Source organism: Myotis brandtii, unplaced genomic scaffold (assembly GCF_000412655.1).
Source record: "Myotis brandtii unplaced genomic scaffold, ASM41265v1 scaffold236, whole genome shotgun sequence".
Taxonomy (NCBI): Eukaryota; Metazoa; Chordata; class Mammalia; order Chiroptera; family Vespertilionidae; genus Myotis; species Myotis brandtii.
In genome coordinates this window covers 1308716-1327947 of record NW_005358901.1, presented here as the reverse complement: position 1 = coordinate 1327947, position 19232 = coordinate 1308716, and the positions used below count along the sequence as shown (strand labels likewise).

The 19232-nt window shown below is 52.7% G+C and overlaps 1 protein-coding gene across 2 annotated transcripts in view; it reads right to left on the bottom strand.

The window, feature by feature from the left end:
• Positions 1-6935: 6935 nt before the first annotated feature.
• Positions 6936-19232, bottom strand: part of HMHA1 (histocompatibility (minor) HA-1) — a 12762-nt gene continuing 465 nt past the window's right edge. Inside the window, exons 2-24 of one of the 2 annotated variants that reach the window (XM_005866676.2) lie at positions 19099-19232; positions 17927-18251; positions 14956-15099; positions 14656-14740; positions 14503-14575; positions 14327-14393; positions 14069-14206; positions 13900-13964; positions 13621-13731; positions 13466-13546; positions 11804-11992; positions 11508-11645; positions 11221-11411; positions 10986-11104; positions 10793-10876; positions 10549-10653; positions 10270-10442; positions 9908-10096; positions 9677-9814; positions 9188-9414; positions 8897-9104; positions 7861-7969; positions 6936-7767 (exon numbers count right to left, since the gene is read on the bottom strand). In XM_005866676.2, the coding sequence (XP_005866738.1) occupies positions 7436-7767; positions 7861-7969; positions 8897-9104; positions 9188-9414; positions 9677-9814; positions 9908-10096; positions 10270-10442; positions 10549-10653; positions 10793-10876; positions 10986-11104; positions 11221-11411; positions 11508-11645; positions 11804-11992; positions 13466-13546; positions 13621-13731; positions 13900-13964; positions 14069-14206; positions 14327-14393; positions 14503-14575; positions 14656-14740; positions 14956-15099; positions 17927-18251; positions 19099-19188 (3381 nt within the window). In that variant the 5' untranslated portion in view covers positions 19189-19232 and the 3' untranslated portion in view covers positions 6936-7435. Of the gene's footprint in view, positions 7768-7860; positions 7970-8896; positions 9105-9187; positions 9415-9676; positions 9815-9907; positions 10097-10269; positions 10443-10548; positions 10654-10792; positions 10877-10985; positions 11105-11220; positions 11412-11507; positions 11646-11803; positions 11993-13465; positions 13547-13620; positions 13732-13899; positions 13965-14068; positions 14207-14326; positions 14394-14502; positions 14576-14655; positions 14741-14955; positions 15100-17926; positions 18252-18891; positions 19013-19098 lie in introns of those variants that run through there. The other variant, XM_014540102.1, reaches the window with a different exon arrangement.

Here is a 19232-nt window from a genome sequence, read left to right as displayed (position 1 = left end):
AATATTTTTATTGATTTCAGAGAGGAAGGGAGAGGGAGAGAGAGATAGAAATATCAATGATGAGAGAGAATCACTGATCGGCTGCCTCCTGCAGGCCCCCCACTGGGGATCGAGCCTGCAACCCGGGCATATGCCCTGTAAATCGAACCGGTGACCTCTCGGTTCCTGGGTCGATGCTCAACCGCTGAGCTACACCCGGCTGGGCCCGAGGACATGCTTTTTATTAATTTTTTGAGAAAGGAAGGAAGAAAGGAAGGGAGAGAGAAACATCAATTTGTTGTTCCACTTATTGGTGCATTAATTGGTTGCTTGTGTGTGCCCTGACCAGAGATCGAACCCGCAACCTTGGTATTGGGATGACTATCTAACCAACTGAGCTACCTGGCCAAGGCCTTAATAATTTTTGAAAACTAGGAAGCAAATTGGGAATTTTTATTTCCTAGTGGCTAGAAAACTAGGACTTGAAGTGTAACAGTAAGCCAGAAACTAGGCAATAAGCCATTGGCTATAATGTTACAAATCATCTTATTTCGCATTTGGGATTTTTGGACAAGAAAATACAGTGTTGCCCTGGCCAGTGTGGTTCAGTTGGTTGGAACATTGTCCTGTACACCGATCATACAATTTAAAAAGTGGTTTCAATGCATATCAGAGTATTTATTTAATCAAGTAGCATTTTGCTTGCCTAAATTTAAGGATCCAAGTTGAGATCTTGTGCAGAATCCATTAACCGAATCTTGGTGTTTTCTTGATTTCATTGTCAGGTTTCTTTGTGGGGGTTTTTTTGGGGGGGGGTGTTAATAATTATTTTCTCAGCACTATTAATTTATTTTGCTCTTAAATTTTTTCAATCTTTATGTCTAAAATCAGTTGGTTTGGCCCTGGCCAGTGTGTCTCGGTTGTCGTCCCGTGCACTAGGAGGTTGCCCATTCGATTCCCAGTCAGGGTACATACCCACATTTTGGGTTCAATCCCCAGTAGGGGCACTTGCAGGAGGCAAACAATTAATTTTTTGTTTTTTAAAAAATATATTTTATTTATTTTTCACCGAGAGGAAGGGAAAGGGATAGAGAGTTAGAAACATCGGTGAGAGAGAAACATCGATCAGCTGCCTCCTGCACGCCCCCTACTGGGGATGTGCCTGCAGCCAAGGTACATGTCCTTGACCGGAATCAAACCTGGGACCCTTCAGTCCACAGGCCAATGCTATCCACTAAGCCAAACCGGTTAGGGCTAATGTTTTGTTTTTTTTCTCTCTCTCCCGCCTTCTAAAATCAATTTGAAAATAAAAAATAAAATTGGTTGGTTTATAGAAGCCTTCTATTTCATTATGTTCTTGATTTGTCAGTTCTTAATTTGTAGGATAGCTCAATACTATTGAGCTAATATTGCCACCTTGCTGTAAGTGCTGAGTTCACTACTCATTTTATTTGCCAAGGATACATGCCCGCTTGTATTCTGGTTGATAAATTGCACAAGATTTTGGAACAAAAAAAACATCCTCATCAGCAGTCACCCCCATTCCCCAGACCCTGACAACCTTGGACCCACTTTTTGTCTGGATTTGCCTGTTCTGGACATTTCACATAAATGGAATCACACTGTATAGCGTTTTGTGTCTGGCTTCTCTCACTGAGCATCATATTTTCAAGGTTCATTCACATAGCAAGTGTCAGTGCTTCACTCCTTTTCATGGCTGAGTAATATTCCAGTGTGTGGATTGACCACGTGGTGTTTGTTCATTAACTGTTGTACACTTGGGTAGTGTCCACCTTTTGACCATGCTGCTGTGAACAGGTTTTGTACAGACATGTGTTCAGTACCCTGGATGTACACCTACAAGGGGAATTGCAGGGTTATATGGAAACTCTGGATAATCTTTCCAGAAACTGCCAGATTGTTTTCCAAAGTGGCTGCCCCGTTTTGCATTCCCATGAGCCCCATACAAAGATTCCAGCTTCACATCTGTGTGTCCATCCCAGTGGGGGTGAGCGAGGCCGAGTCTTTCTGTGGTTAGGAGTCATTTTCCCCAATGACTGATGTATCTTTCACATGCTCATGGCTGTTTTGCATATTATTGTTGGATAAATGTGTATTCAGGTCTTTGCCTTTAGTTTAGTTGGGTTGTTTGTGTTTTTATTATTGAGGTGTAAGAGTTCTTTATTCTAGATACAAGTCCCTTAATAGATACATAATTTGCAAAAATTACCTCAATTTGTTTATTTCTTAAATTCCCAGTTCTAGGTATATTTATTTACATAGGCCTTAAATCAGTGGTTCTCAACCTTCTGGCCCTTTAAATACAGTTCCTCATGTTGTGACCCAACCATTAAATTCTTTTCGTTGCTACTTCATAACTGTAATGTTGCTACTGTTATGAATCGTAATGTAAATATCTGATATGCAGGATGGTCTTAGGCAACCCCTGGGAAAGGGTCGTTCGACCGCCACAGGGGTCGCGACCCACAGGTTGAGAACCGCTGCCTTAAATCCTGGGGTTTGCTTTTGGGCACCCTGTGATCCAGGATGTCATTCCCCTCCCTCCCCCCAAACAATGATCTCAGCATTGTGGAGTATCTGGCAGATCCTTTGATGGCCTCCCTGGATTGCCTCTTCCATGTAGACTCACAGACGGTTTGTTTCAAGATTCTTCCAATGCTCAATTTAGGTTTTAAAAAGTAGTGTTTTGTAGTATGTCTAATGGTAAAACAAGTCTCCTTTTCCTCCAAATATCCACATTCCAAAATGAGCCAGGCACAGAGCACTGTGATTCCACTCACAGGAAGTCCCTAGAGGAATCAGACTTAGAGACAGAAAGTAGATGGTGGGAGCCAGGGGCTGGGGGAGAGGGAAAGAGATTTAGTGTTTAATGGGACCGAGTTCCAGTTTGGGAAGATGAAAAAGTTCTAAGATGGATGGTGGTGATGGCTGCACCATGTGAATGTGCTAATGTCATTGAGCTGTGCACTTAAAAATGGTTAATATGGTAAATTTTTTTTTTCTTCCCACCCCCCCTCCTCCCCCCTTCCCTCTGAGATTCATCAGTCTGTTCCATGTTTCCATGCCTGTTTCAGGTTACATTTGTTCCTTTTTTTTTCCCCCCCCTAACTCCCCTCCTCCCAGTTCCCGCCCCACCCTCCGCCCTCACTCCCCACCCCCTGTCCTCATCCCTAGGTGCACGATTTTTGTCCAGTTTCTTCCCGCATCTCCCATTCCCCTTTCCCCGCCAAGAATAGTCAGTCCATTCCCTTTCTATGTCCCTGATTCATTATAATCACCAGTTCATTCTGTACATCAGATTATTTATTCACTTGGTTCTTAGATTCACTTGTTGATAGATGCATGTTTGTTGTTCACAATTTGTATCTTTACCTTTTTCTTCTTCCTCTTCTTAAAGGATACCTTTCAGCATTTCGTATAATACTGGTTTAGTGGTGATGAACTCCTTTAGCTTTTCCTTATCTGTGAAGCTCTTTATCTGACCTTCAATTCTGAATGATAGCTTTGCTGGATAAAGTAATCTTGGTTGTAGGTTCTTGGTATTCATCACTTTGAATATTTCTTGCCATTCCCTTCTGGCCTGCAAAGTTTCTGTTGAGAAATCAGCTGACAGTCGTATGGGTATTCCCTTGTAGGTAATTGAGTCTCTTTCTCTTGCTGCTTTTAAGATTCTCTCTTTGTCTTTTGCTCTTGGCATTTTAATTATGATGTGTCTTGGTGTGGTCCTCTTTGGATTCCTTTTGTTTGGGGTTCTCTGCGCTTCTTGGACCTGTAAGTCCATTTCTTTCACCAGGTGGGGGAAGTTTTCTGCCATTATTTCTTCAAATAGGTTTTCAATATCTTGCTGTCTCTCATCTTCTGGCACCCCTATTATTCTGATATTAGTGCGCTTGAAGCTGTCCCAGAGGCTCCTTACACTATCTTCGTATTTTCGGATTCTTTTTTCATTTTGCTTTTCCGGTTGGGTGTTTTTTGCTTCTTCGCATTTCAAATCTTTGGCTTGATTCTTGCGCTCCTCTGGTCTGCTATTGGGTGTCTGTATAATATTCTTTATTTCAGTCCGTGTATGCTTAATTTCTAGTTGGTTCTTTATCATAGCATCGAGGGTCTCATTAGTTTTCGTGAGTCTCTCCTCAAGTTTATTGGCAGCTTCTAGCACATTTTTGCAAGCCCTCAAAATTGCGTTTTTTAGCTCTATATCCTCCATTTCTGTCATGTTTTTTTGTCTCCGCATTTTTTATGCTTTCTTGGTGCGCCCCCTTGTGATCTTTGTGCGCAGTCTTGTTCTAGTTAAGCCTTGATTGTTGTAGTTAATACTAGAGGAATTTCTAATATGGTAAATTTTATGTATATTTTACCACACACAAAATGTCTTGGTTATTCCTTAGTATTTACTCTTTAAATGAATAGAATCGGCTCACGAGTGTCTGTGGAAAGTCCTTTGCTGTGGTTGGTGTGCTCTGTCTCTGAAGCTGGTGAAAACCTGCTGTTGTCCCTTTGTGAAGGGTCCCAGACGCCCTTGGTTAGGTTTCCAGCTGCAGAGGCCTGGGCATTATTGTCACCTGTGGGGGCACCGGTCTCTGTGCCCTCCTCCCAGCAGCACCTGGCTCCCCTTTATTTCTTAGAGACCTCATTCTGCCTATGCCACCAAGACAGCCTGTCCCAAGTTCTGAGATTGGCTCAGGGTGGCTCCCTGCTCTGTGACACCCACCGTGGGATTCCTGGGGGACAGGTGGGATGAGGTCGAGACCTGGCACTTACAGAGTTCCCCGCCACCAGGACATGAAATTGGCCTACCCTGTGAAGGTGCCTCTAACAAGTTGGAGGCCAGTGTTTGCAGACCCATCAGGTTCCAGAGGTGCTTTTGCATCTAAGAATGGGGTGCTTTACATGACATTTGCTTTCTGACTAATGCCGATAGTGAAAAGCTGCTGTCTAGCTGAACTCTTGACTATTAGTTTCAGCTGTTAATTCTTCTGTCCTTTAAAAAATGTAAATAAAAATGTACATGTCTTTTGTGTAAAGGGCCAGATAATAAGTGTTTTCAGAGTTCAATGACCCACCTCTCTAGGGCACAAGTGGCGTACAAGGTGGCATGTCACCAAGAGTGTGTGGCTATGTGCCAACTAATCTTTGCCCAAAAACAGTACCGGGCTGCAGTGTGCTGGCGCGTGGTCTCCTTTTCTGGCTTTCTTAGGAAGTTTCTGCAGAGACGAGGCCTGCTGTTGCAGTGCCCTGACTGACTTGTCACGGCCACTTCTTAGCTATGCCTGGTGTGTGCTGTGGTTTTGGGGGGCTGTTTTGTATCAGGAGGGGAAGCCCTTGCTCCCTGGCTGCTTTTGTTACAACTGCATGTGGATTCTGCCTAATTCTTCTGCACTGAATTAAAAGTTGGGGCTCTTCCACACACTCTGACTCCATAGCCCAATGGTACCAATGTCAGGCCATTGGGCTGTGGAGTCGGTGTGTGGTGACTGTCAACAAATGTAGCTTCTCAAAAACTCAGTTGGGGTGGAAATTGAATAGCGAATGTTCTGACTCTTCTTAGTAAATGCCTGTCAAAATCATTCAGAAGCTCTAAGTTATAGAATTTTGTTATTTGTAAATCACAGAAGATGGAACATATTTAGAATTTTTCATCCCAGGATTTTAAAGTGACTTTTCAATGTATTGACAGGTATTTTCATAACTTCTTGTGGAGAGATTATAAAAATAAAAATAATTACTTAATGAAAAAAGCTTAAAGCGAAATTACTGTTAACAGCATACATGTACATTTTGTGTGTTAACATTAAGTTCTTCATTTGTACACTGCAAACCGCTGAAATTTAAACAAGAGAGTCAGGGATGTGTTTTTGCCTCCAGTGGAGTAGGGAGCAGCACTTTAAGAGATTTCCAGACAAAAGGGAAATGCTACCCGAAGAGTTTTAGATTTTGTTTCTGGTAAAAATGGTTAGGGCAGACTAGTCAACTGATCAGAGACAAACTAAAGGGAAGGACCAAGTTCTATTGTTTAATACATTTTAAACAATAGGTGCTTCTCTGTCTCTGGATCTGTTTTTGTTCATCAGTTTATGTTGTTCATTATATTCCACAAATGAGTGAGATCATGTGATATTTACCTTTCTCCAACTGGCTTATTTTGCTTAGCATAATGCTCTCCAGGTCCATCCATGCTGTTGCAAATAGTAAGAATTCCTTCTTTTTTACCACAGCATAGTATTCCATTGTGTAGATGTACCACAGTTTTTTAATCCACTCATCTGTTGATGGGCACTTAGGCTGTTTCCAAATCTTAGATATTGTAAATTGTGCTGCTATGAACATAGGGGTGCATATATCCTTTCTGATTGGTGTTTCTAGTTTCTTGGGATATATTCCTAGAAGTGGGATCACTGGGTCAAACGGGAGTTCCATTTTTAGTTTTTTCAATACATTTTTTAGAAAAGGAAATGCAGCTGGCAGCTGGTACTCGAATAGCACAGATGAAGAGTGTTTTTCGTCTTCTGGAAGGTTCTACTGGATAGTGCTGAGGCAGCGTTTATTGAGGTGGTTATCTAACATGTACATGTTTGCACAGCTTGCCTCAAAGGCTCCCTGGGCTCACACACCTCACTGGGCCATTTGGGGTAGACTTTCCTTCCTCACACCCTCCCCAGTGAGGAAGCAAAGGAACCCCGTGTCCCATCCCCCAAGTTGCCATACAGATTAACAACTTTATTTTAAATGTTTTTTTAAATATATATATATATTTTTTTATTTCAGAGAGGAAGAGAGAGGGAGAGAGAGAAACATCAATGAGAGATAAACATCTATCGGCTGCCTCCTACATGCTTCCTACTGGGAATCGAGCCCACAATCTGGGCATGTGCCCTGACCAGAAATTGAAATGTGGCTTCCTGGTTCATGGGTCGACACTCAACCACTGAGCCACACCAGCTGGGCAGCAACTTTATTTTAAGCAAAATATGTACACATGTGAAGGGAGATCCCATCATGTACCTAAACCCCAGATGTCCAAACCCAATTCTGCCATCTGGTCCCTGACATTTGTTTGGCTGTCAGAGTGGCCTTCCACAGCCCGGCAACCAAAAGTTACAGGTCAGGGCAGGTCCAAGGAGTGGCCAGCCCTGAGCAGAATGCTGGGGTCACTCAGGCAGTTCCTCTGTCCACAGAGCCCCATGGTGACTCCTGAGAGCAAAGTCCCCAGCTCAGCCAAGCGGGTCATGCAAAGGGGTATTGGGTGGACCATGGACTTGCTCCTGGAAGCTTGTGGAAAAGGTGGCTGTTGATGCCCTCACCACTGTGGGCCATTGCAGCCTAGGCACAGAGCCTGGCACAGTATGGCCAGGCCTGGGGACATGCACAGTGACAGGAGCCAGGAACAGGGTGGTGCTCGGCCCCCAGCCACAGCACAGGCCACCCGAGGTCCCAGCTAGACAAACTCGGGCCTGCTCTCCGAGCCAGTGCCTGCTATGACATGCCTGTCACCATGCTTCATGGCGGGCAGCGGACTCTCAGCTACATTGTTGGACTGGTTGGTGTTGTACTGGGACAGCCCCTCCCAGTCACCATCCTCCCCAGCTGAGGGTCCCAGCTGCTCCTCACTGCCGCTGTCCCCAGCCTCCTCCACGCTGGCCTCACTGCCCTGCTTCTCCAAGAAGCTGAGGTGGTGCAAGGCTCCCCCCTCTACCGGGGACAGCAGCTCTGGGGCCTCCTCCAGTTCTGAGTCAGAGTCGTTGGAGGCAACATGGGATTCTGGTAGGTCTGTGAGAGGGAGAGACAGAGGTAGAGACATGAGACAGAGGGAGAGATAGGGAGAGGTATCTCCCATTGAGCTCCCTAGGCCGATCCACTCACCTGGGCCTCCGTCCTCAGCCTCTTCCTGCAGGGGGAAGGCAGCCTCCTCGTTGGCCTCCGAGTAGGGTACCTGGAGCAACACCTCAGCCCGCTGGGTGGGCATCCCATACTGCAGGGGTGGCAGGGAGGTTAGGGAGGGGCCTGGAATCCAGCCCGTCCAAGCTCCATTTTCTGGCTTGTAAATTAGCCACATTTTTTAAATCTCTAACAGTTGTCACCACCCGCTGCATCTGAGGCTGAGGGCCCTGTTCCCATGTCATGAGTGACAGCTCTCCCAGCAGGAGCAGCAGGCTCTGGCAGTTGGGTTGGGTCCTGCAGGGACAGCCAGCAAGGACACTGTGATCCTGAGGCCACACCCAATCTTGTCTCTGGAGACCAGGGACCTGTTGCCCAAACCCTAAGAGATGCTTAAAGACAGATAAAGACTCAGGCAAAGGGACTGAATACTAGAGCAGGGTCCTGGCCAGGTGGCTCGGTTGGTTGGAGCATTGTCTTGTACACCAAAAAGTTGTGGATTTAATTCCCAGTCAGGATGTGTATGAGAGGCAACTGATGTTTCTCACATGGATGTTTCTCTAAGAAAAGAGTTGCAGGCTCAATCTCCCCGTAGGGGGCATGCAGGAGGCAGCCAATGAATGATTCTCATCATTGATGTTTCTCTTTCTCCCTCTCCCTTCCTCTCTGAAATCAGTAACAAAACATATCCTCAGGTAAGAATTTAAAAATATATATACTAGAGCAGGGGGCTGTTTGGACACACAAACCTGCAGAAACAAAAACTGTTGGCTTAAAATTAAGACCCAGCAGCCAGGTAAAGTAGCAAGTTGGACCCAGCCAAGGGTCTGGCTGTAGGGCACAGGAGGAGCCAACGCCTCTGCACTGAGTGGGGTATCCCCCAGATTTGAGCCCACACTTTGCTTAAAGGACCCCTTGGAGGCTGTCCCTGTGGAAACCAGACACCTCCCAGTCCTCCCCCATCTGCATCCGCCCCATGAGCAGACCCTTGCACCTTCCCCTGATCCACCTGCCACCTCACCTGTCCCCTGTTCTCTTCAGGCTTTTCCTCGAAAACCAGGTCATAGTGGGTGATGAGGGTCTCCACGATGCGGGCCTGGTGGGGGTAATCGACCAGGGAGGAGAGGGACACGGTGGCCTCTGTGGGCCGTGGCCGCAGCAGCGTGGGCCCGAACACAATGCCTAGATTCCCAGGGGTCATCTTGTTGTCCTGCTCTACCTCCACAATCCTGAGGAGTCGAGGGGTGCAGAAGCAGGTGAGAGTGGCTCCCTGGACCCAGCCACCCTGGACCCCTGCCTGGCTGACCCTCACCTGCGCAGGTGCTGCAGCAGGTACTGCAGTGAGGCCTTGTTCTCGGATGGCAGGTCACGCAGGAGCTCCCGCAACCGGCCTACCATAACCATGGCCACAGCCTCGCTCTCAGCCGTATCCGGACAATTCCGGGACGCTGCCTTCGCTTCAGCCTCTGCCTTCAGACTGTCCTTGGCCAGCCCCACAAGCTCATGGTAGAGGCGGAAGGAGATGAGTGGCTCAGGCAGCTGCCAAGTGACAGGTGGGGGCAGGAGGAGTGGGGATAGGGGGTGTCATCAGTGATCCTGGCCCAGTCCCCTCCTGTCCTTCCCTGGCCATGCCCCTAGCATCAGCCCGACCCCTGCCAGGTGCTGGTCCCACCCCAACCCATAACCAGATCTGCTCCTGCCCTGGCCACATCCCTGGCCTAGCAGCCCACTACCCCAAGAAGCCCTGCCCCTGCCAGGCACAGGTCCTGCCCAGTATCTGCTCTTCCCCCATGGGGCTCACCTGGCGCAGGTAGAGTTTAAGGACATTGCTGATGTCGTGAGGTGAGGCCTGCGACAGCTCCACCAGCTCCTTGCCGTTTTCGAAGGCCTGGCACAGCTTCTCCACACGCGTCTTCACCCCATTCACCCGGTATATGCCCTGTGGGGGTCAACGGTCAGCCTCAGCCCACACCTGCCTCCCCTCCCTGTGCTTCTAGGATGAAGCCCCTGCTGCTGTCCCCACAGTAGTCACCTTCGTGCGCAGAGCCCGCCGCTCGATCTCACAAACACACTTCTTGACAATGAAGGGCACGCCATCGGGAGTGCCACGGGCTGCCTGGCCGAAGTCCTGGCCAAAGAGCTGCAGGCGGCCCTGAAGCTTCTTGTGTCCACACTGGATGGCCAGGGTCTCCAGACACTTCTTGTGGCAGGCCAGGCAGCACTGGGGGCAGTGCACAGTGAGCAGAGAGCCTGGGTCCCCCTTCCCTCCTCCCTGAAGCCCTCATGACCCACTCCCCCACAGGGCAGTTTCTGAAAGACAGTCCCGATGGTCACTCCCAGAGTCCCCTGTGCTCCACATGGGACCTTCTAGCCATCCCTGGGGCCCCCACTCACCTCCTCGCACTCAGCGCCATGGAAGTAGACATAGCTGTTGCACTCCCGGCACTTGGCTGGGGAACGGAGCTTTCGGAGCCTGTGAGTTCGGGCTGCCTTGGAAAGTCCCATGTGGCGGAAGGGCCCACTGGGCACAGCCACTGGAAGCTCAGGGGTCATGCCGTTGAGGTCAGCTGGGGGTGGGACAGGTGGTCATTGTTGCCAAGGCAGGTTAGGACCAGGCCCACAGGCAGAGTCTAAACCCCTCTCCCCTTACTGCCGGGGTCAGAGGCCCCTTACCCTGCTCAAAGGCTGATGCCCCTGCACTGCCCTCCTGGTCCACCAGCTCCTCGCTGGATGACATGGTGCCGCTGGATGACATCCGTTCAAACTTCTTAAAGTCCCCTGAGCAGGAAATAGGGGTGTCAGATACCCCAAGCCCAGAGGGAGCAGCATCTGGTTGGCCAGCTGCTCCCCCAAGGGCCCTCTCCATCACCCTGACCACATGGTGAGCTGTCCCCAGCCCGCAGGGCAGGTCCTTCACCTGAGCCAGGGCTGGGGTCCAGACTGCCATCGGAGTCTGGGATGGAGGTTGGCCATGACTTGTGCACCTGGTGTCCACGCCCACCTGCAGAATGGGGCATCTAGTGAAGGGCTGAGTGGGGCTGAGAAGGGCTGGAGGGAGGCCTCACCCACCCCACAATCCTGCCAGGCACCCACCCCCACTGGGCACTCACCCCTGCGCTCCTTGGCAAGCATCCCATCGCTGGGTCCACCTTCATCAGGGGGGCCGCTAGCAGCCTCCGCAGCGTCACCAACATTGAAGCTGCCTTTCCGGGCACGCATGACAGGGGACCTGGTGGGAATAAAAGCCAGAAGGAGGAGCCATGATGGGGGTCAGAGAGGCCTCATCATGCTTACCCCCATCTCAGGTGCGAAGCCGGCTCCCAGGGCACGTGCACACAGCCATACCAGTTGCTGGTGGGGACATGAGGCTCAAAGTCATAGTGCACATCAGGCTCCTCATCACGCTGCAACTGGCGCACGTGGGAGGCGTACTGCTGGCCCGGATCATAGAGCTTGCTGCTCTCACACAGCATCTGGAAGTGCACAGGCAGCGGGGCCGTCTGCATGTGCATCATCTGGTAGTAGGAGATGGTCGCCTGAGGGAGATGGGGCATAGGCAGTGAGGTCAGCAGTTTGCACGGGTAGCTGCGCAGCCTGCCAGCAGCCAGAGCCTGGGAGCACCTGGCACCCACCGACTTGATGGTCTGGTCACTCTGCCGGATGACCTCCTGGATCTGTCGAAGCGCCGTCACCTTGGTGTCCTCCAGCTCCTGCTTCTGTGTCTTGGCATCCGCCACACATGTGCGGTATGTGGCCATGGCTTCCTCTGCCTGGGGTGGGGGTAGGGGGTGCACAGAGAGACCTCAGCCTGGGATTCAAGACCCACACAGAAATCCAGCCAGCAGAACGGTGGGAGGGCTTTCCCGGCAGAATAGAGGTGGGGAACTTCACACAGTGTGTCAGAACTGCCCCTCCCACTCACACCCACCTTGTTCTTGGCCTCCTCTTCCAAGCGCCGCCGCTTGTCCAGGGCCTTGGAGACCGTGCCCCCTGCTCCAGGCCCAGTGCCCACCTGCTCCTCCTCCGTCTTGGCCACCAGCAGGCGGGCCTTGTCATGGTCCTCACAGCGCTGCACGTAGCCCTGTTTGGCCTTGCGAAGGTTGGACTCTGCCTCTTGCTGTGGGCGTGGAAGCAAAGAGACCATTTCCAAACTGTCCTTCAACTGAGCTGGGTCCTGGCTTTCCCCACTTCCCACCCCAGCAGCCAGACACCGAGTCAGGCACCACCACCACCCACGTCCCATGGTAACATCCCATGGCCCAGTGGGCAAACAGGCACCTGCCCAAGAACTGACAGTAGAAGAATAGGAGGTGCCACCTATCATGGGACTCCAGGAGGAACTGGATCGATCTGGTGTGCCCATCTGACAGCCCGGGAAGCTGAGGCATAGCTAAGCTCTGAACGAGGCACAGCCTTCATCAGCCCCTGACACCTATACCCACCCCCGTCAGAGCGGCTGGTGACGCACACGCTCTTTCACTTCCCCTCTCAGAGAGAACAGTGCAGCCGCCCAGGCAGGAAGTCAAGCACCCTCTGGGTGGGTAGGAAGGCACTTAGTCAAAACCCATGGGCCTTCTGGGGCCACACCTTGCAGCCTGCACCTTCAAAGGCTTAAAGGTAAAGAACTGGTATAGGTACTAGGAGAAACCACGGGGGAATTTTTTAAATAAAAAATTTCGGTGCAAGACACAAAACCCAGAAACCATAAAAGAAAAGACTATTGCCCTGGCCAGTGTTGCTTAGTGCTTAGAGCGTCAGCCCATGCACCAAAGGGTCATGGGTTTGAGTCCCAGTCAAGGGCACATATCTGAGTTGCAGATTCGATACTTGGCCCCAGTTGGGGCGTGTGCAGGAGGCAACCAATTGGTGTACCTCTCTCACATGGATGTTTCTCTCCCTGCCCCCCTCTCTCTCTCTCCATCCCTCCCTCCCTTGCTACTCTCTGTAAAAATCAGTGGAAAAAATACCTTTGGGCGAGTATTAACAAAAGAAAAGACTACTGCTGGCAATCACAGGTTTCTACTTGGTAAAATAGGCCAAGGAGTGGATCTTAACACACACCATCAGAGGCTGAGTTCTTTAATATGTAAAGAGCTCTGGCAAATCAATAAGAAACAGACCACAGTCGAATCCAGAGGGAGCAAAGGATATGGACCGAGCTTCACAAAGGGGGGGGAAATGCAGTTCTGATTCGAGGGGGTAGCTCGTACACTCACACCCCAACCCAGCCATTCCCTTTCAGCCAGAGATCTGAAATAAATGTTTGATCACATATCCAAAAGAGGGCACAGGCTTGTCACAGCAATGGTGTTTGAAACAGCAACAGCTCAGCAATAGAGATTTAGTAAAATAAGTCACGTGATCTCTGCAGCTAAGCACCTGTAAAGGGCTTGGGAAAAGGGAGGAGGGTGGATTGAGGTGGAGCACTCCTCTGGATGTGGGGTGAGTGTAAGAGACCAGACAAGTGCTCAGTAAGTCAACGAGTGTACAAGAGGCAGGAAACCACAGTTTGGTGCAGGTCCATGCCTGGGACTGCAGCTCAGAGGCCAGCCCGCCCCACCCTTACCCGCCCGCCTGCCTCCCAAGGTACCAGCTTCCTCTGGGCACGGTGCCAGGACTCCTTGATTTCCTTCCTGCGCTTCTCGTGCTCAAGCCGCCGCAGGTTCAGGGGCTGGGGTGAGATGGGCCGTGAGCAGGAGACCCTGGTAACCCCCCTCCTCGCCCAGCCTCCGGGGGGCAGCCCACCTGCATGAAGGTCTGGGTCTGCAGCGTGATCACTGCCTGCACCAAGCCGTGGCCGAACTCCAGGTCCTGCTCCAGGGCCAGCGAGTAGATGGACAGGAGGGGCATGTGGGGCTTTTGGAGAGGGCGGCAGTTAGAGGGGTGGGACAGCACCCAGGCCCTCCTGGAAGCCCTCCCTGGTTCCCTCGGGTTCCCTCAGCCACCACCATAGCATAGACAGGGAGCCCCTTCCTTTTGGCCCTTCTCAGTTGCAGGGACTCACACCCAGGCCCGTGGCCCCACCTCCTGCATGACGCTCTGTCTGCAGTTGTGGACAATCTTCTGCAGGCCTTTGGCAAAGTCCATCTCTGCAGGGCAGAGAAGAGGAGACAGTGCAGAGGGGAGGGGAGTGAGCAAGGGGTACGTGAGGGGAGGGGTCCCCTGGCAGATCTCACCCCAGGCCAGCACTCACCCAGGGCAGTCCGCTTCTCCAGGTAGCCAATGAGGTCCTTCATGTACTTCGCCATGTTCTTAGCGTAGTTCAGGGCCACATCTACGCCTCCCTCACAGCGTTGCAGCAGCATGTCCACCTCCTCGGGCAGCAGGCAGCCTGCAGAGCGGCCTCTCAGCCCAGGCTCCACCCTCCAGCACACCCTCAGTCCCAGGCCTCTGCCCCTCCACCCACCATTCAAGCAAATGCCCGCCCAGTGTGTGTGGCTCAGAGACTCACCAGCATCACAGTCCTCAGCGCAAGGGAGGGCGCCCTCACTTCCCTGTCCGTACAGGTTCTCCATGGACTGTGCAGGGGGAGTGCAGGTGAGCCCAGCCCTGTGCTGGGTCCCAGGTGATGTCCATCCATCAGGAGACCATCACCGCCCCCAGACAGAGAAGGCCATCCCAGCTCACCTGGCTCGAGTCCCCAGGGGGCACTGACAGGAGGGTGCTGCTGTCCACTTCACCCATGAGGAACTCGGACACGCTGCAGGGTCAGGGCTGTCAGTATCCAGAGGTACAAGGGCCCCACATACCCCTGCTCCCGCCCACAGGGCCCGCGCTCACGTGCTGCTGAAGGAGACGGCAATGGTCTCCAAGGCCTTCTCAAACTCCTGCTTGTCTGCCTCATTGTTGCACTCGTAATGGAAGGCTGGCGGGCAGAGACAAGGACGAGGAGGCTTGGCTCACTTTGGGATGTGACCACCCCTACAACTAAGTGAAGGGGGCCCTGAGCCCAGGGAAATCATTGGAGCAAGTGTGCCCATCAAACTCTTAGCTATCCTTCAAAACCCACTTCAAACACCCCCTCCTCCAGGAAGCCCTTCCAGGCAGAGAGCCCTTGCTGCTCTGTCCTGGCCAGCTGACCTTTGACCTTGGCAATGAGGGTGCCCGCAGCTGTGAGCGTTTCCACAGTGTTCAGCAGTGGGTACTTGCAGATGACCTGGCGCATCACTCGTAAGGCCTCGCCCAGACACTCATGGGCCAGCGGCCGGCGGGCCTCCAGGAGATCTGCGGGCAGAGCAGGTATGAGCAGGGAGGGAGTGGGTGGCCCCAGAGACATTCTGCCCATGTATTCCTCAAAGATCCTGTCCCCAGGTGGGAAAACTGAGGCAGAGGTGGGAGGAGGCAGCTGCCCGAGGCTTACTATGGGACGTCAGGTAGGGCACTGTCCCTCTCTTGGCTGCTGGCCAGGGCAACAAAGGCCAGACCGTGGCCTAGGCAGTCCCTTCTGCTCAGAACACTTTCCTCATCCCTCCAGAAAGCAAACTGCTTGTCCTTCAAGTTGCAGTCCTGGTACCTCCTCCTTCCTGCAGCCCACCTGGCCCCTTCCCTGCCCCAACCTTCAGGGCTGCTCAAGGCTCTATCCAGCTCTCTCCCTTCCCTGCCTGCCTGGATACCAGGCCTCAAGCACCCTGTTATCTCACACTCTCCCAACAGCCGCCCCATGACACAGGCACTGTCATCATCCCCATTTTGCAGATGAAGAAACTGAAGCACAGAGAGGGAAAGTCATTTCTCAAGGATCACACAGCTTTTCCACCTACACTATGTTTGAAGGCATGAGAACGACACACAGAAGGACCCTGCCTGGCTTTATCTCCAGGGCAAAGGGGAACCCTAGGCCAGTGATGGTGAACCTATGACACGCGTGTCAGAGGTGACACGCGAACTCATTTTTTTGGTTGATTTTTCTTTGTTAAATGGCATTTAAATATATAAAATAAATATCAAAAATATAAATCTTTGTTTTACTATGGTTGCAAATATCAAAAAATTTCTATATGTGACACGGCACCAGAGTTAAGTTAGGGTTTTTCAAAATGCTGACACGCCGAGCTCAAAAGGTTCGCCATCACTGCCCTAGGTGGTGATGGAGCATAGGGGGTCAAGGTTAGCTCTGTATCTTAGAACTGTGGTTTAGATGCTCTCTTCAGATGTTCTGAAAAGCAGCATGTGCAGGCAGAACAGTGTGTGCAAAACACACCAATAAAAACAAAACCGTAGCAGTGTCTGTAAGGGGAGGGGACAACTAGGTGCTAAGACCCAGGAGGCCTGGGGGCCGGCTGGGATGACAGCTTTGACACCTGTTGGCCTTCTGTCTCTGTGCCTGGTGGGCCTGCTCAGAACATAAGTGGAACCTGAAAATAGGCCCGACCCTTTTCAGCACTGAGGACCCCTTTGGATGGCCCTCGTGCCTTGAAACCTGGGGGGTCCTGACACCGAAGCCAACTCAGAGGCATAAAGGGGCTTCAGGAATCCAGGGAAGATGCTGGGGAAAGGCCAGGCCAGGCCCCTTCCCAGGACATTCCTTCCACACACCTGGCCCCTCGTCCTTGTGTTGCCTGGCCTCGGCCACCTGGGTCCCTGCAGCGCCCCCACCGGGAAGCTGACGCCAGGGAAGCCGACTCCAGAGAAGCCTGGACATGTTCAGCTTGGCACGGCCAAGCCAAGTGCAGCAGCTGCTGCGTCCCCAAGCGCCATGTGCTCCCAGAGGGCTGGGGACCCCGCACCCTACTCTGTCCCTTCACCTCAGGGTTCCATGCAGCAGCATATTGGTCCCCAAGACAACACACAATATGCTGAGAACACCTGGTAACAGTCACTATAAGCCTCAGGTATCTTATCTGTGAATCAGGGCAACCATAAGCCCTGAGTGTATAGTTGCCCTGATTCACAGATAAGACACCTGAGGCTTAGAGAGGGAGGCAGCTGGTCCAAGGTCTCACAGCTGGACAAGCAGGGGCAGCACAGGATTCAAACCCACATCCCCTCTGCTCCAGTCTCTTTCCCAGGCCCAGGACGCCTGAGGCATGATGAAGTGTGTCCCCAACCCTATCCCAACCGCCTCCAGGACTCAGCCCCACCCAGACCAGGCCTCCAAGGAAGTGCCAGAATAGGAAAGGAACCGAGATTAGCGAGTTTCCCCAGGAAAGAGCTCAGGCCCTGCCTCTGTGACCAGATAACCTTGGGGGTTCCCACTCCCACCCAGAAGGGGCTGGGCCTCTACACAGAGCTCCTCGTTAGCGCCCTGAAGACACAGAGGCCACTCAGGCTGAGGTTGGATCTGGCCCTGACCCCTCCTTAGCTGGGTGAGCCGGAGATCAGTGCCCCACTCCTGGCCTTAGTTTTCCCATCTATAAAATGGGTGCCTAGGGCGAGCTGGTCAGAGCACTTGGTGTGGTCTTGGCACTGTGGTTTCCGGGAGGAGCAGGCAGCACACAAGGTGCTGTGCCTGCATGGTTTGAGGTGCCTGCCAGGGACAAACAGGAAACAGATGAAAATAACTCAGCAGGAAGCCAGGCTGTCAGTCTTGTGGAGGAGAAAACGGAACTGCCATCCCACAAGCTGCTCCCTCCTGCAGCTCACATGCTGTCCTTCCTGCCCCTTGTCCCTTCTGACTCTCTCCATCAGACCTCAGCCTGCCTCTAGCCCACCTCGGCCCAACACACAAGTCCAACCGCTGCTCTAACACACTCTGTGGATCCCCACTGCCCTCAGGATAATGTCCAGGATCCTTCTTCCTGTCATCCTCAATCCCTTCAGCTTCACACACTTCATATACCAGCAAATCTCGTTCCTCCAAACACAACTCCATTTCATGTTTCTGAGCCAGTGCACATGACGTCTCCTCTGCTTCAATGCCTTGCCCTCCTAGTTTCCACCAAACTCCTACACATCCCTGAAAGCCCTAGCTGCAGCGGTTGCTTCCATAAAGATCCCCTTCTGAGCCTCCCCAAGTCCTCCTCTTTACCTTGCCTGGATCCCACGGGGTTTGGGGTATCTGTATCCACCTCAGTCTTCCCCCCCAGGCCTCAGTGTCCCTGCTGGCTCTCACCATCACGTAGAACATACTCCTTGAGCTTCTCCAGGCCCTCGGCGAAGCGGGCCACATCAACCAGGAGCTGGGAGATGTCCTCCACGGCATCGGGCCAGGCCCCCTCAACGGGTGGTTCGGCGGGGCTGGCGGCTGTCAGTGGGCTTCGGTGGCTCCGGCCTAGCGTCCAGGAAGTGGCACCGGGCAGAGGGAAGCCGGCAGCGCTGGCATGGCGGCTCAGGCTCGTGGGCCTCTTGAGCGTGCCTGTGGCCTTGGCGTTGGAGCTCAGTGGCTCCAGGCTGGGTCCCTGGTACAGAGCATCCGCCCCATCTTTCCTGGGCAGCTCCTGGAGGTGGAGGGGGGGTGATGGAGGGGGTAAGGCAGGTGCTCTGGCCCAGGTACTACCTCAGTTTCTTCAAAAGTGAAATGGGGTTCTGGGGGGGTCTTCAACCTGACCCCATGAGGGTCAGAGGCCAGAGGTCAGAGGGCTGAGATTTGGGGCCATGCCCCTCCCACACCTGTTACCCAACATCCTCTTCCCCAGAGCTTTCACAAACAACGTCTACCCAAACCACAGCTAGGGGCGGGGCCTGCGGGGGCGCGGGTACCCCACTTCCTGGTGGGGGAGGGCGGGCCAGAAGAGGGTCCCAGCCCCTGTAGCCCACCTCAGGCTGTGGCAGACGCACCTAATCCCTGGTAACGACACCTCTGTCAACTCCTGGAGACCCCTGAGCCCCATAAACACCACGAGACTGTGTACACCCCCTGGGCCCGGGCGGCCCTACACCCGGGGACCCTGTTAGATACTCTGCTGTGCCATGGCTCTCACATCCAACAGCACCGGAGCCCCCAAATTCTGAGCCCCACCCCACAGAGCCCACAACCAAAGGTTGCCCCCAAGCTGGCACCGCCACCCCACTCCCTGGGTCCCACAGCCGGCCGTGGACCAGATGAGGGAGGCCATGGCCACCCCAAAGGCCTCCTACCATGAGCCGAATGCCAGGGTGCTGGCTGGACCTGCGCGGCCCCTGCAGCCCTGCCTGGTGGGGGCTGTAGCTGGCGTGAGCCCCCCATCGCAGGCCCAACATGTTGCTTCTGGGCCCCGGCCCTGCCGCCCAAGCAGAGGGCGCACCCTGTCCCCCTGTGGCCCCAAGGTCCCCACCCGCTCCTCCTCCCCAAAGAGGCTCACTCACTCCCGAGGGCTGCGGGCTGGGGCTTCCCGCCCGGTTCTTTTTCGAGATCGAAGGGGTTTTCATGAGTTCGCGCTTCTTCCTGGAGAACATGGTGGGGCCGGCAGAGCAGCGCAGGCAGCAGGCGCGGGTGGAGC